General features: G+C 42.6%; 1 protein-coding gene across 2 annotated transcripts in view; it reads right to left on the bottom strand.

Annotated features, from left to right (window-relative positions):
• Positions 1-15,175: 15,175 nt before the first annotated feature.
• The window catches only part of MOSPD1 (motile sperm domain containing 1), a 158,820-nt gene continuing 158,306 nt past the window's right edge, over positions 15,176-15,689 (bottom strand). For both annotated transcript variants that reach the window (XM_069212487.1, XM_069212488.1), the window contains exon 6: positions 15,176-15,522. In XM_069212487.1, the coding sequence (XP_069068588.1) occupies positions 15,491-15,522 (32 nt within the window). In that variant the 3' untranslated portion in view covers positions 15,176-15,490. The remainder of the gene's footprint in view (positions 15,523-15,689) is intronic.

Below are 15,689 nucleotides of genomic sequence, written 5' to 3'. Positions count from 1 at the left end.
TCAAAATGCCTGAGGGAAGATTTGAACACTTTATTTGACACTGTGGTTCCAGTCGATTTATGGGTTTAGTGCAAGCTGAGTGTTTATTGGCCAACTCATTAACCATTGAGAGATCCATTTGCAGGTGCACCATCTGAAGAGGTGATGAAAGGGTACTATAAAGTGATTGAATTTCTGAAGAAAAAAGTCTCCCTCAAATGATGTTGATTCATGCTTATTATGAAAAATTGCAGCAAGCTTTCAAACATCACAGTGGTTTGGAAACTATTGAGCTGAAAATCATTTTGTCTTTATATTCGTGCAAGTATTGAAACCTGAGATTAGTAACATGATTCAGTAGCATTTGATTTGTTGGCAGAATAAACCGATTGATGAAGTATTGCAGTATGCAAGGTACTGTAGTGATGAAATTGAATTGAAGCAGAAAAAGTTGAAAGAGAAATTGATAATGATGAAAATTAAATCCGCTAAGACAAGGATTCAGAGCCCGCAGATGAAGGTGAACGCTAGTGGAATGTCAGGTGTGCAACAGCAGGTTAACAATGTGCCTCTTTTTCGAGGTAGAGGACACGGTGTTCGGCTAGATCAGAGTGGTAATGTGACTGATGTGCCGTCAATGAAGAAAATGCAAACACGTCATGCGTGCGGCAACTTCAAACACTGGAAGCAGGAGTGTCTGTATAATAATGTGAATAATTTAGTGCAGAATGGTGGTGTTACTCAGACTGTTGACAGTGGTCAAGTTCAAATTCAGATAATCCAAAGACCCTGAATCCAAAATCCAAAATGTAGCTGCTCCTACAGGAGTACAACAAATGCAAGTCCCCTATCAGCAAATGCAGATTCCTAAACAGATTCAAGCTCTGCAGCAAATGCAAGTTCCACAAGCCCCAATAACACAGCAGCAAATGATGGTCCCTCAGCAAAACATGAATCAGAGAAAAATGCAAATGTAAATCAATTGGTAACACAATTTCACTTAATTGATTGGAGTGATGAGGAGTTTTCAGACTCATGTAACAGTGAACAGTGATATTTCTGATGAGGAGAAAAGCATGTTAGCAGGATCCTTAACAGTGGATCAGAATAGTCCCATATAAATGCCAATGCTATAGGACATGATGTTTCATTCCTGGTTGACACTGGAGCAACGCATTCCACTATCAGAACTGCAGAAATACCAAATGTGCCCTTGTCAGGAAAAATAATTCAGGTGATAGGTGTAGCAAATCAGCAGTTAACTAACTCAATCACAGGACATATCCCAGTCAAAATAGAATCATCTGACGACCGTCACCAATTTGTGGTTTGCGATTCGACTCCTGTGAGTTTGTTAGGTCATAATCTGTTGTGTAGGCTAAATTGTTCCATTAGCTGCACCCACAAGAAAATAGCACTTCAGACAAATATTGATAATGAAATGCCCAGGAAGATTGAATAAATGTTCTGTCTCGTTTCATTGTTTCCAATGGTGACAGTTAATGATTTACCTGAGGAGGTGCAAGAGACACTTATGAGTTTGGGACTTTTAAGGAAACAATATTGGACTCATAAGAGGAACTGAGCCAGTTAAAAACACAGTGAAGCCAAATGCAGTGTTTTCCAGGATGCCTCCTTATAATATGACCCCAGAAGTAATTTCTGGAATAACTCCAGTAATTGAAAATTTCATTGAACAAAGTGTTCTAAAAGAGATCCTGGGAAGTCCATGCCACTCCCCTATTTTAGGACTGCAGAAGGCCAATGGAAAATACTGCATAGTTCAGGATCTGAGAAAAGTGAACAAGATTGTAGTTGCATGTTGTCCTGTGGTACCGAAATCTGCAGAGATATTGTTCCAAATTCCCCTTGAGGCAGTGATTGTCTATCACTGACTTGTGGGAGGCATTTTTCTCCATTCCGCTCCATGAAGAAAGCCAATTTTTATTTGCATTTAAATTCATAAGCTGTGTTTCTTCATGATGTTGTACGCCTCAAGGGTATACTGAGTCACTGTCCATTTTTAATGAGATATTGAAAAAGAATTTGGAGTCCCTTACAATGCCTTTTCATTCAGTTTTGTAGCAATCTATTAATGATTTGATGTTTGCATCAAACACATGTGAAGCCTGTAGAAGAGATACAATTGCCCTGTTAAACCATTTAGGCGAGAAAGGTCATAACGTTTCCCCCACAAAACTGCAGTACAGTCAAAAAGAAGTGAAATACTTAGGTCACTGTGAGAAAGTAGCCTCTTTCTAGCCTTGTTACCCCCACTTTTGGCCTGTTTGTGAGTGTATGTCAGGGTGTTTTCACTGTCTCACTGGGATCCTGCTAGCCAGGGCCCAGTGCTCATAGTGAAAAGCCTATGTTTTCAGTATGTTTGTTATGTGTCACTGGGATCCTGCTAGCCAGCACCCCAGTGATCATAAGTTTGTGACCTATATGTATGTGTTCCCTGTGTGGTGCCTAACTGTCTCACTGAGGCTCTGCTAACCAGAACCTCAGTGGTTATGCTCTCTCTGTACAAATTGTCACTAACAGGCTAGTGACCAATTTCACCAATTTACATTGGCATACTGGAACACCCTTATAATTCCCTAGTATATGGTACTAAGGTACCCAGGGTATTGGGGTTCCAGGAGATCCCTATGGGCTGCAGCATTTCTTTTGCCACCCATAGGGAGCTCTGACAATTCTTAAACAGGCCTGCCACTGCAGACTGAGTGAAATAACGTCCACGTTATTTCACAGCCATTTACCACTGCACTTAAGTAACTTATAAGTCACCTATATGTCTAACCTTTACCTGATAAAGGTTGGGTGCTAAGTTACTTAGTGTGTGGGCACCCTGGCACTAGCCAAGGTGCCTCCCACATTGTTCAGGGCAAATTCCCCGGACTTTGTGAGTGCGGGGACACCATTACACGCATGCACTACACATAGTTCAATACCTATGTGTAGCTTCACAATGGTAACTCCGAATATGGCCATGTAACATGTCTATGATCATGGAACTGCCCCCTCTATGCCATCCTGGCATTGTTGGCACAATCCCATGATCCCACGGGTCTGTAGCACAGACCCGGGTACTGCCAAACTGCCTTTTCAGGGGTTTCACTGCAGCTGCTGCTGCTGCCAACCCCTCAGACAGGTTTCTGCCCTCCTGGGGTCCAGCCAGGCTTGGCCCAGGATGGCAGATCAAAGGACTTCCTCAGAGAGGGGGTATTACACCCTCTCCCTTTGGAAAAAGGTGTTAAGGCAGGGGAGGAGTAGCCTCCCCCAGCCTCTGGAAATGCTTTCATGGGCACAGATGGTGCCCATTTCTGCATAAGCCAGTCTACACCGGTTCAGGGACCCCTCAGCCCTGCTCTGGCGCGAAACTGGACAAAGGAAAGGGGAGTGACCACTCCCCTGACCTGCACCTCCCCTGGGAGGTGCCCAGAGCTCCTCCAGTGTGCTCCAGACCTCTGCCATCTTGGAAACAGAGGTGCTGCTGGCACACTGGACTGCTCTGAGTGGCCAGGGCCAGCAGGTGACGTCAGAGACTCCTTCTGATAGGCTCCTTCAGGTGTTGCTAGCCTATCTTCTCTCCTAAGTAGCCAAACCCTCTTTTCTGGCTATTTAGGGTCTCTGCTTTGGGGATTTCCTTAGATAACGAATGCAAGAGCTCATCATCTCTCTCTTCACCTTCTGCCAAGGAATCGACTGCTGACCGCGCTGGAAGCCTGCAAAACTGCAACAAAGTAGCGAAGACGACTACTGCAACTCTGTAACGCTGATCCTGCCGCCTTCTCGACTGCTTTCCTGGTGGTGCATGCTGTGGGGGTAGTCTGCCTCCTCTCTGCACTAGAAGCTCCGAAGAAATCTCCCGTGGGTCGACGGAATCGTCCCCCTGCAACTGCAGGCACCAAAGAACTGCATCACCGGTCCCCTGGGTCTCCTCTCAGCACGACGAGCGAGGTCCCTTGAATCCAGCAACTCTGTCCAAGTGACTCCCACAGTCCAGTGACTCTTCAGTCCAAGTTTGGTGGAGGTAAGTCCTTGCCTCCCCACGCCAGACTGAATTGCTGGGAACCGCGTCTTTTGCAGCTACTCCGGCCTCTGTGCACTTCCGGCGGAAATCCTTTGTGCACAGCCAAGCCTGGGTCCACGGCACTCTAACCTGCATTGCACGACCTCCTGAGTTGTCCTCTGGCGGCGTGGGACTCCTTTGTGCAACTTCGGGCGAGCACCGTTTCACTCCTCTTTGTAGTGCCTGTTCCGGCACTTCTGCGGGTGCTGCCTGCTTCTGAGAGGGCTCCTTGTCCTGCTGGGCACCCCTTCTGTCCCCTGACGCAATTGGCGACATCCTGGTCCCTCCTGGGCCACAGCAGCATCCAAAAACCCTAACTGCACGACTTGCAGCTAGCAAGGCTTGTTTGCGGTTTTTCTTCAGGAAAACACTTCTGCACGACTCTCCACGGCGTGGGACATCCATCCTCCAAAGGGGAAGTTTCTAGCCCTTGTCGTTCCTGCAGAATCCTCAGCTTCTACTGCCTAGTAGCAGCTTCTTTGCACCCACAGCTGGCATTTCCTGGGCATCTGCCCACTCTCGACTTGGTCGTGACTTTTGGACTTGGTCCCATTGTTCCACAGGTACCCTCGTCTGGAAATCCATTGTTGTTGCATTGCTGATTTTGGTCTTTCCTGCAGAATTCCCCTATCACAACTTCTGTGCTCCTGGGGGATCTTTAGTGCACTTTGCACTCACTTTTCAGGGTCTTGGGGTGGGCTATTTTTCTAACCCTCACTGCTTTCTTACAGTCCCAGCAACCCTCTACAAGGTCACATAGGTTTGGGGTCCGTTCGTGGTTCGCATTCCACTTTTGGAGTATATGGTTTGTGTTGCCCCTATCCCTATGTGTCCCCATTGCATCCTATTGTAACTATACATTGTTTGCACTGTTTTCTAATACTATACTGCATATTTTTGGTATTGTGTACATATATCTTGTGTATATTTACTATCCTCATACTGAGGGTACTCACTGAGATACTTTTGGCATATTGTCATAAAAATAAAGTACCTTTATTTTTAGTATATCTGTGTATTGTGTTTTCTTATGATATTGTGCATATGACACTAGTGGTACTGTAGGAGCTTCACTCGTCTCCTAGTTCAGCCTAAGCTGCTCTGCTAAGCTACCATTATCTATCAGCCTAAGCTGCTAGACACCCTATACACTAATAAGGGATACCTGGGCCTGGTGCAAGGTGTAAGTACCCCTTGGTACTCACTACAAGCCAGTCCAGCCTCCTACAGCCACCACATACAGAAAGGTGCAAGGAAAGTGTCCCATGAGAGAATTTCCATAATCATGCAAATTAACCCACCAGTAACATAGATGTCTGTATGTTTCTGGGAATGGTGGGCTACTGCCGCCAGTGAATTTAGATCTTTTCCCTTTTGTCCAAGCCATTATTGGGATTGACATACAAGGAGCTGTCTGATCTGGTACTATTTGATGACACATGCATGAAAGCCTTCTCCGAGCTGAAAGGAAGCCTTTGCCAAGCTCCAGGTCTGGGAATGTCTGATAACAACAAATGTTTTTCTTTGTTTTGTTGTGAAAAAGATGGCTGTACACTTTCCGTTTTAATGCAGTCACACAGAGGTGTCAACAGTGGCATATTTTTCCACCACACTTGATCCTGTAGCTGCTGCCGGCTGCTTAAAATCTGTTACAGCCACAGGTGTCAGTATCAGCCAGTGCAAAAGCATTGTCATGGGTCACCCCCTGAACGTTTTTGTGCCCCATTCTGATGATATTCTGTTGACCTGAACCAAGACCAATTACTTAACCCATGCTCATTTGACCAGTTATGGACAAGCTATTTTGGGATCACCAAATGTAAATGTTAAGAGTTGTCAAACAATGAACCCCACAACGCTTTTACCCATTACTGCTGAAAATGTAAATGATTGTGAAGATGAAGTGGAGCATGACTGTCTCAATGTGACTGAACTGTGCACCAAACCAAGACCTGCTATTCAAGATACTCCACTGGGAGAAAATAACTATGTCATGTTCGTTGATGGCGCCTGTTTAAGAGATACTGATGGAACTCTGAGAGCTGGTTATGCAGTTCACAGTCTCAGGAGTGATAGAAGCTTCATGGCTTCAATGAGTCTTTTCTGTCCAAGTAGCTGAATTGGCTGCTCTTACTAGAGCATGCTGTGCTTATGAACAACTTAAAGTGACCATTTTCATTGACAGTCAGTATGGATGTGGTATGGTTCATGACTAAGAGAGCACCAATGAGACAAACCAAAGATTCTTCATGACAGTAATTGAATCTGTGAAGAAGTTAAGAGATTGCAAGAAAAAGTGACAGAAGAGGAACATAGAGGCTGAAGTAGAGCAGGTTGTGTTCAAAGAGATGAGGACGATGTTTGGTTTCCCAGTGAAGGAAATGCAGTGTTGCCAAATAGTTTGTTACCTTCAATGACCAGGCATTAACATGGACAGGCACACATTGGCAAAGACGCCATGATAAGAACTTTCAGACAAACATGGTGTAACCTCAGCTTCTGATTGACTGCAGAAGCTGTGTGTCACAGTTGTGTAACATGTCAACCGATGAATGTAGGGAAACACACTGTGGATCTGAGCCACATAGGTAGATCAAGAGGTCCTTTCAACAAAATGCAATTTGATTTCATTGAAATGCCTGCTTGCAATGGATCAAGGTATGTTTTGGTGGTGGTGTGTGTTCTCACATTGGGTTCAAGATTACCCAATATGCAGAAACGATAGCCTTACAGTTGCAAAGCTGCTTTTTAGGGAGTTGATTCCTCGATTCAGATTTCCAATTTCTTTTGAATCAGACCGAGGATCTCATTTCAATAATAAAATCATAAAATTATTGTGTGCAGTATTACAAATTGAGTAAAGATTACACTGTACTTACAGACCAGAAGCCTCTGGACTAGTCAAGCAAATGAACGTAACTTTAAAGACTTGACTGGATAAAGTGTGACTCTACAACATTGAAATGGCTGGATGCATTACCTCTTGTTCTGATGAGCATGCACAGCACACCCAACAGAAAGACAGGCCTGTCCCCTCAAGAAATCATTATGGGATGAGCTATGAGGTTGCTAGCTGTGTCTGCAAATGCACTTGTGAACATTACAGATAACTTGGTGCTGGATTATTGCAAAGGACTAGCTGATGTGGTTCACTCTTTGTCTCACCAGGTTGAAGAAGCAACTGCTCAACTTCTACGAGAACAGTGCCACGACTTGAGTTCAGGAAGCTGGGATCTGGTAAAGAAGCTTGTCAGAAAGTCATGCATGAAGCCACGCTGGAAAGAGCCTTTCCTGGTTATCTTGGTGACTACAACCGATGTGAAGTATGCTGGTCTGCCGAAGTGGGCTCATGCGAGCCACACACAAAAGGTTCCAAGTCCGCTTGAAGATATAGTGCCTGTTCCTCTAGGGTCAGATACGGTGAAAGAAGGGGTCCAGGTTAGCCAAACTGTGAGGACTGGACAAGTGGCTGTCGCAGAACATGCCTGACTGGTGAAAGCCTGAGCGTGTCAAAAGCAGTCAAAGATGCAGGAGGGTCAAGCCACAGTCAGTCGACTCACCTGAAGTGAATGAAGAATCTGATCAAAGTGACAGTGAAGATCGTGCCACAAGGAGGTCAGAAAGAAAAAGAGTGCCAAGTCGAAAATGTTCAGCTCCTGAATCGACTTACTACATAGCTAATTAATGGGAGAAGGAGTTTGTTGCCTTTTGTGGTGACAATTCGGGTTCAACTGAATATGTTGGAACTTGAAATTGCTTTAGAACTGAACTTTGAAATCGCACTGCCGCTTGATGAACAGAGACATTATTTGCTGGAAGTGCTAATAAGTGATTGCCAGATGGTTTATTATTAGAGACATTTGAACTTTTTGTTGTGATTTTGAACCTTTGCAACTAGATGAACTTTCTATAAGATCTAAGAACTTTGTAAAAAAGTACAAAAAGACTTTGAGATTTTGTTTTGCTTTGCTTACTCAAAGAAAAATAAAATATGCTGTAAATAATTGAAAGTCGCTTTTACATTTGGATTTTTGATTTTTGGATTTGATATCTTGGTCTGACTCTAGACAAGCCACGAGTTCGGATGAAGGAAAACAGAGTATTTGTAAGTATGTGTGTGTAGAATTAACAATAGCATGCATGATTGTCAGCATTTTATTGATAGTTGGATTGAGTCTGTCTGTGAAAGGCAAGGTTGAGAGCACAACTACATCAGTTTTGGCAAATTCACATACAGAACAAGATCCCCTGTATGAGGATGAGGGATTACTTCAACTTGATGACTCAAAGGAAGATTTGTCTTCAAATACATACTACAGGTTTCTGTATGAATACGGTGAGACTATGGAGATGTATGACTGTTATGTATGCACACAGATCCCTTCATTAGTATAGGAAGGAATCACATATCACAGCTTGCCACTAACGTATGGGATTTCTTGCAGTCTGTCACTGACTCAATTGTATAATCAGGAGTATATACAATATTTGTATTAAAATATTGAGCTAGCATTTTCTTTTGTGACTATAAATCAGCATCTGAGTAGTACTGCTAAAGTGAAAAACATTGACTGTGGGAGGTTTCTTTAAATCAACCCTGACTTTTGGAACTGCATATGCTATATTCTCACACCAGTAGAGAAAGAGTTCATTTGTCAAGTAAATGACAGTAGAAAAGTAATGAAAACCACAATAGAAAAAGGAGTAGTTTTACAGGATTGGCAGAAGGAAGCTGCACATATTACAGGCAGGGATACACAAGGACAAGTAGCATTAGACTGGCAACATGTAGGAAAGCTGTGTGTATATATAGACCTCAATCAAAGACAGGAACACGTTTTGTAGGTACTCGTGAATATAGACATGTTTTTGTTTAAACATTTTTGGAATTGCACACTAAAATGGACAGGATCCTGCCATGCCAGGTGTTTATTTAGTTTGTGGGAAAAATGCCTATTACAAACTGCCGAAAGGCTGGATAGTACATGTTATCTAGGGGTAGGTCTTCTGAAAATGTATCATGTGGACAATCCAGTCTGGAAAGAGAAACCAAATTCCAGAGTTAAGAGAGGAGCTAATGCGTCAGAGATTACTATTGATTTATTTGGTGCCATCATTCCATCAGTTGGTGTGATCCTGAATGATAGCAAGATTAGGAAGTTGTCAACTGTAGTGGACAAAATGCCTACTAGTTAATGCTCAAGCAATGTTGCTAATAGATATGGTTGCTGTGAGATCAATGGTTTTGCAAAATCACCTTGCGTTAGACATATTATAGGCAAAGGAGGGCAGAGTCTGTAAAGTTTTGCATGTGCAGCATTGCTGGATTTGCTTACCTGATAATAGTAAGGAGATAAGGAAGTTTATCTCTAACATGACCTGAAAGACTTAGAAGCGACAGGTGACTGGGAAGCCATAGTTAAAGGATCTTCTACAATTGGATCATGGTTTGGAAACTTGGGAAAGGGAATAGTAAGAGTGATCTTGAAACCTGTGTTGATTGTGGCTTTGTGTGCCATGGTGGCACTTGGATTTTACAAACTACACAAAAGTTGGAAAGAGAAAAGAGCTTAGAGCAAACAAAGGAGGAAAGAGATTGGAAATGGAGATGAGGAGCGTCTATTACAAAAGACCTGACGAGAACTGAGAGCTAAAGTAGGCCAAGGCCAACACATTATCAAACCACAAGGCTTTGAGCAGTCTCATTAAAATGAGAGTGTTCTTTTTGTGACAGCATAGATTGCCGTCAGAGGAGGGACGTTTGGAACGTGAAGTTTAGTAATGCTTTTAGTGACCTAAACGTTGCAGAAGGTTTCATTTCAAAAGCTTAATATAGAGAAAAGCTGCACTGACAAGTATTTTAAAAGTGCTCATGTTTTCATTCGTGGTGGACACCAATGTGCCTGCCAGGTTTAACAATGTACTAACCAGAATTAAATAATGTCATAGTATATTTTAGACTCTAAGTTAATTGATAGTAGTCAAACTAATTAGATTTTTCAATTTTTAATGTGTGATTTATGAGTATAAAGTTGCATGCGCATAAAAATAAATGCACTTCTCTGACATATTTAATGTGATGCCTTAACAAGTTTGCAATTCATAATGAAATGTTTTTACATATTTTGATGATATATTATTAATGGTGAATTTATGTGTATTAACTAAAATATTAATGCACTCATTTTTCTTGTGTTAGCATAACTAGGCCTACAGAACCCACATTTGCAGTCATATAAAAGTGATGAATCATTCCTCTTTGTTTAACATGAATTTTTCCATTATGTTGTTCTTATGAGTAGTAAGGGGTTCCTTTGTTTAATTTTCAAGACTTGTTTCTAAGTGACCTTGGTTCCTGAACATTTAGAACTGTGGACTAAACATTAAATAAATTGTTTCTATTGACATGCTTTCACATGGGAAGAAGACGAGTCCATTGTATACCCTTGGAAGTATTCATCTTGTTGCAAATTGATAGAAAAGTGTAATTGACTGCAGGATTCACACGGAAGAAGGCGATTACTTCAGACCAAACCTAAGACAACTTTGCAATGTTTCAACTTCGATTTATGTTTAGACTCTGATTGGATATTGCTCTTTTTTGCATGATGTGGGGCCATTGAACTGTCGAATCGGAGGCATCTGTGTACTGTACTATCAGGATGGACTTTGTAAGGTTCAGTTAGTTGCCCTCTGGTTGTCCTCTGCTTGTCTTTGAGAATTGTTCTCTGTGCAGCTCGTGCTCTGACGGTGCTTCTAACCGACTTGGCCGATGAGCTACATGCTTTGCTGATGAAGAAACCACTTGAGTGCTGACCCTAGGAGAGGCATTTCTCCGTTAATGTTATTCTCCATGACATGCCCTTTTTAAATAGAAGTTAACATGCTGACACCTACCTATTTTACTTTTCTAGTTAGTTTCTGTAAACCCGAGATAGATTGTTATCCAAATTATTTTTGTTTCTTTTTGTCTTTTGTCTGCATGTGTTAGTCCATTCCCACACATGCATATCCTGATTTGGTCATGTTCAACCCTGATTCTTGATCTCTGTTTAATTTGATTTGTCAAATGTCAACACCATCTGATTTGAGATACGTTTCTATTGTTTAGATTACAACTTTATTGATATGTCTTATTCTTCTTGAATGCTTAATGGTGTTAATGCTAAGCATATTAAACTTGTTTCGCCGCTTTGGGCTTTGATTTATCCTTAGTTTGATTTTGTGCACAGTTCACATGACTTTAGCTTTGAGGATGTACAATAAAGCCTTGAACTTTTTACTGACTAGACTTTTCCTTCTGTGGCCGCATTTTTCAAGGTGTTTAAATTTGATAGGGTAATTTTGAAACAATTCTGTATAGTTAACCACACTCTTAACTGGGTCAAAAAGTTTGTTGACATTGGTGAAGCTTTTTGATACCTGTGAAGGGTGAGAAAATGCGTTAACACTGTCAATGAGGAATCTGAGTAACTTTGTATTTACTGTCAGCTGTGAAGTGAATGCACCCAGGTACATAATGTTTGGTCTCTTACGGAATGTGCTTTGGATTGTACTTTGTTAGAGCTGTCAATATTGTGGGAGAACTCAATCTTGATGGGGCTCAAGTTTCATAAAGGCACTCAACATCAAGGCGTGGGTAAGTCGCTCAGATTGCTGATGTAGTTTTTTGTGGATACTTTAATGGAGAGTTGAGTACCGATGGCAGAGAAGTGCAGTTTGATGCCATGGGCAACCAGGAGTACTACAAAGAGGCTCCACACACAGCTTAGAGCACAGTCTAAAGCTGGGGTCATACATGTGAAGAAGGACGTAGGTGTTTACATTTTCATGATGATGGATGGTGATAGATATTTCTATGATTTTTCTGTCCAAGGGATGTGTAATTTAATCATAATTAGTGATGTTGACATGGTTGAGGTTTAGTTATTTCAGCATCACGAAGATGTGTTTTGAGGAAGAAGCCTTACGAGGTATGTCCTTGATGAAAAGGGGTATAAGGGCTTCTCAAGAAAGGGATTTAAGGTTTGGCTCCTATACTGGTCCCCCTGGCACGGGTGCAGGTGAAGGGGTCAATATCTCACCCGTTTGTGCTCAGCAGGGGGACGAGACAGGGATGTCCCTTGCCCCCCATGATTTTTGCACTGGCGCTAGAGCCGCTAGGGGGGATGGGAGGAGCAAATCTCCTTATATGCAGATGATATTCTGCTCTATGCGGCGAGACCGAAAGTGACAGTGGACAGGCTGCTCCATATCTTCCAAATATTTTATAGTTACTCGGGATTCCAAATCTACTGGGACAAATCGTTGGTCTACCCACTTACAGGGTCGCCCCGGAACTGCTTACGCGGTGTGTCGCCCCAGTGACAATGGAAGGGCTTTGTTACCTAGGTATTTATATCACGCGTGATGTGCCCAGGCTCCTGGAGGAAAACCTGTTGGTGCAGCTGAGGCACCTCCAGGCGAATGTCTTGCATTGGAGGGGGCTCCAGGTCACTCTGATGAGACGTGCGGTGTTCTTCAAAATGATGGCCCTGTATTGTCTGCAAAATACCTCATATGAGGTGCCCCCCAGATTATTTCAAAATATTAACAGCGAATTGAGGAAGCTGCTATGGGACGGGGGTAGCTCGCGCATCTACCTAACCAAACTCCAGAAGGGAGTGTTCGAGGGAGGCCTGGCAGTACCGGATGTATGTACGTATTACTGGGCAGCACAGCCGTGCACGGTCAATGACTGGGTGTTCACGGCAATAGACAACCCAGCATTTCGGGTGGATAGGGAGGTAATGGGACCTCAGAATTTTCATGCGCTCCTCTATGGAGGAGGCCGGTTGGCTCGACTGCCGTTTCATACACAGTCAGTGGTTAAAGCCTGCAGGGCGGCTAATAGATTTCTAGGAAGGGAAGGGAAATTAACAAACAGAACTCCACTTTAATCCAGCGCACTGCTGCAGGAGGCGGGGAAACTCAAGGGATTTAAGAGGTGGGAGCTCATCTGGATAGAGTTCCTGGGTGATATATGGAGAGGAGGAGCGCTATTGACCTTTGAGGACCTTAAACAGGAATATGAGATGAGACAATAGGAACATTATAGGCTGCTGCAACTTGGCCATGCGCTCCACAGACACATAGTAGACGGAGAGCAGCTACCTGAGTCATCGCCCCTGGAGGATAGATTACTGACGGAACCGTTGACAAGTAGGGCTATCTCCCTGATATTCAAGAAACTTATGAACAATTCCCCCTGACCCTCTGAAGACATTACGGGCTGCCTGGGAAAGCGACCTAGGAACGCTTGAGGATGAGGACTGGGCGGCGGCGATGCAGAGCCCCAGGGAGGTGGCCATAAAGGCACGTTTCCGTCTCATACAGTTGAGGGTTCTACACAGAGCATATTACTCCAGAACACTTTTGCATTGGATGGGTCGCACTGATTCTGACAGATGTGCCAGGGGATGCGACGTGGCAGGTTCCTTATTCCACACCCTGTGGGGATGCCCAAAGATTCAGGAATATTGGGAGAGGGTGGTTCAAATAATGGGTACGGTAACTGGACCCCACACAACCCTAGAGGCTAAATGGCTGCTATTGGCCATTATGGGCGATGAGGGGTGACCCAGATATGCGATGATTTGGCTAAAATTGGCGTCCGCAGTGGCTAAACGAAATATTGCACTGGGATGGGCGAGGGACCCTCCAAGAATCACAGAGAGGGAGAGGGACTTAGACTGGTGCCAAACAGCAGAACAAGTGATTTTCAAAAGCAGGGGATGCATGAAGAAATACGAAAAAATATGGTCAGAATGGGAGGCATATAGAGACACAGTTATCTAGCTAGGAAGGAGAGACTATCTTCTGGGCTCTCGGGAAGGGAGGGAAGACAAGAGGGACTGGGGGTGACACAAGAGATGATTTAAGATCAATGATTGTGTAATGTTGGTCGTTGGCCGGATGTTATTGTATACCTCGATTGAGCTACTATGCCTACATAATTGATATGGGTTCCAATCTATGCTGAGCTATGTTACAATAAAAAGATAGAAAAAAAGAAAAAAAAGAGAGGGATTAGTTAGTGAGTCACGTGCTACACTGGAATGGCAGGTCTTTATTATGGTCAAAATATCGACCTATAATAATACTCAAATCCACCATATTGACCACTACATACCATCAAGTAGAATAAGTAAACCTTTACGTCCCTTTGTATACTTTGTATAGTAGCTGCACCGTCTTGGTAGGTCAACATTTCTGACCGATATATAATGACATACAACCAACACACTTTCTTCAGCAGAAATGCTAGTGCTTTTCTGTGATCTGTCTGATTGGTTTTGCAATAAAAAAACTAGGGGCTTTGGGGATTGTTACTATTGAAGTGGGTGGCATACCCTCAGACGCACAGTTTTCAAAGGCAATATTTTTGCTTCAAAGAGCTTTCATTGAAAAAAAGAGAACCATAAGAATAAACAATATATTAATAGTGTCCTTTGTGTACTGGGATGTACCATCACTGGAGATAAACAAAGAAGAGCACACTTGCCAGTCACAATCAGTCAATTTACATGATGGCCTTTTCACATCAATATTCTGGACGGTTGCATGGGGTTGAAAAAGTACACAAAGGCTGGTTTCTCAAGACTCCCTTGTCCTCAACAAAAGTGCAATATTTTTGACTAGACACAAACGGATTTTCTTTATTTGTGGCTACCAAAAAATGCTATGTTCAAAGTGAGAGATCTCGAGTGAAAGGCCTTCGCTGAGTGAAAGAGGCTTGACCAAGTTTGCTACACAATGCCCAGTGTCCACAGATGTTCAAACACGTAAGGAAAAGACAAAGGAAACATAAAACGTGACATTTTAAGTCCAGAATGCTGAATGGAAGGCAGCTTATCTGATTTTTCACTGTCTTTACATCATACATATATCGGGAAATAGAACATCACAAATAAGGCACTGAAAACACCACAAGTGAAATGGAAAAGTGGATGAGCGCAGTGTTGAATGTAATAATATATTTAATTACTAATGCATGACGTTTGATCCCTCAACCAGTTTTTTTTAAGTGTGAGTTCAATAAATTAGATTTAATTATCTAGAAACGCAATCACAAAAAAAGGATAAAATGACCAATGTTTTAATAAAAGTTTTTCATTTGTGCAATACAAAACATGTTTTCTTCAGATTCGTTTCACAAATACCACTAGACGGAGCTTCTTCTCCCATCTGTAACGCTGTCGTTGAATGATATGTTTGCACTCGTTCAATCACATTCACACATACAGTTAAAATATATATTACACTTGTGCAAGTTTTTAACCATTGTTAAGTTATTCTGTAGCATATTGTTGAGACACACATGAATAAAAGGCAGTCCACATTCATGATAATGTGAGTACGAGGAAGGGGAATCTGGTTTCAAGCGTAAACACGTGTTCATGTTCGAAGGATCACCATTGTGATAAGACCTGAAAGAGACGTAATATAAAAAAAATAGTAAAAACCTCGTAGAATACTGTATAACACACTATTAAGAACTGAGATGTCTTTCCACCAGAGGAATCATACCCCTATTCAGAATACTCTTGAGAGTTTTCTATGGACAATGATGTGGGAAAAAGTGTTCCCTATGCTA

This window comes from Pleurodeles waltl, chromosome 2_1 (assembly GCF_031143425.1).
Source record: "Pleurodeles waltl isolate 20211129_DDA chromosome 2_1, aPleWal1.hap1.20221129, whole genome shotgun sequence".
Lineage (NCBI taxonomy): Eukaryota > Metazoa > Chordata > Amphibia > Caudata > Salamandridae > Pleurodeles > Pleurodeles waltl.
This window is presented reverse-complemented; position numbering and strand designations above follow the sequence as displayed.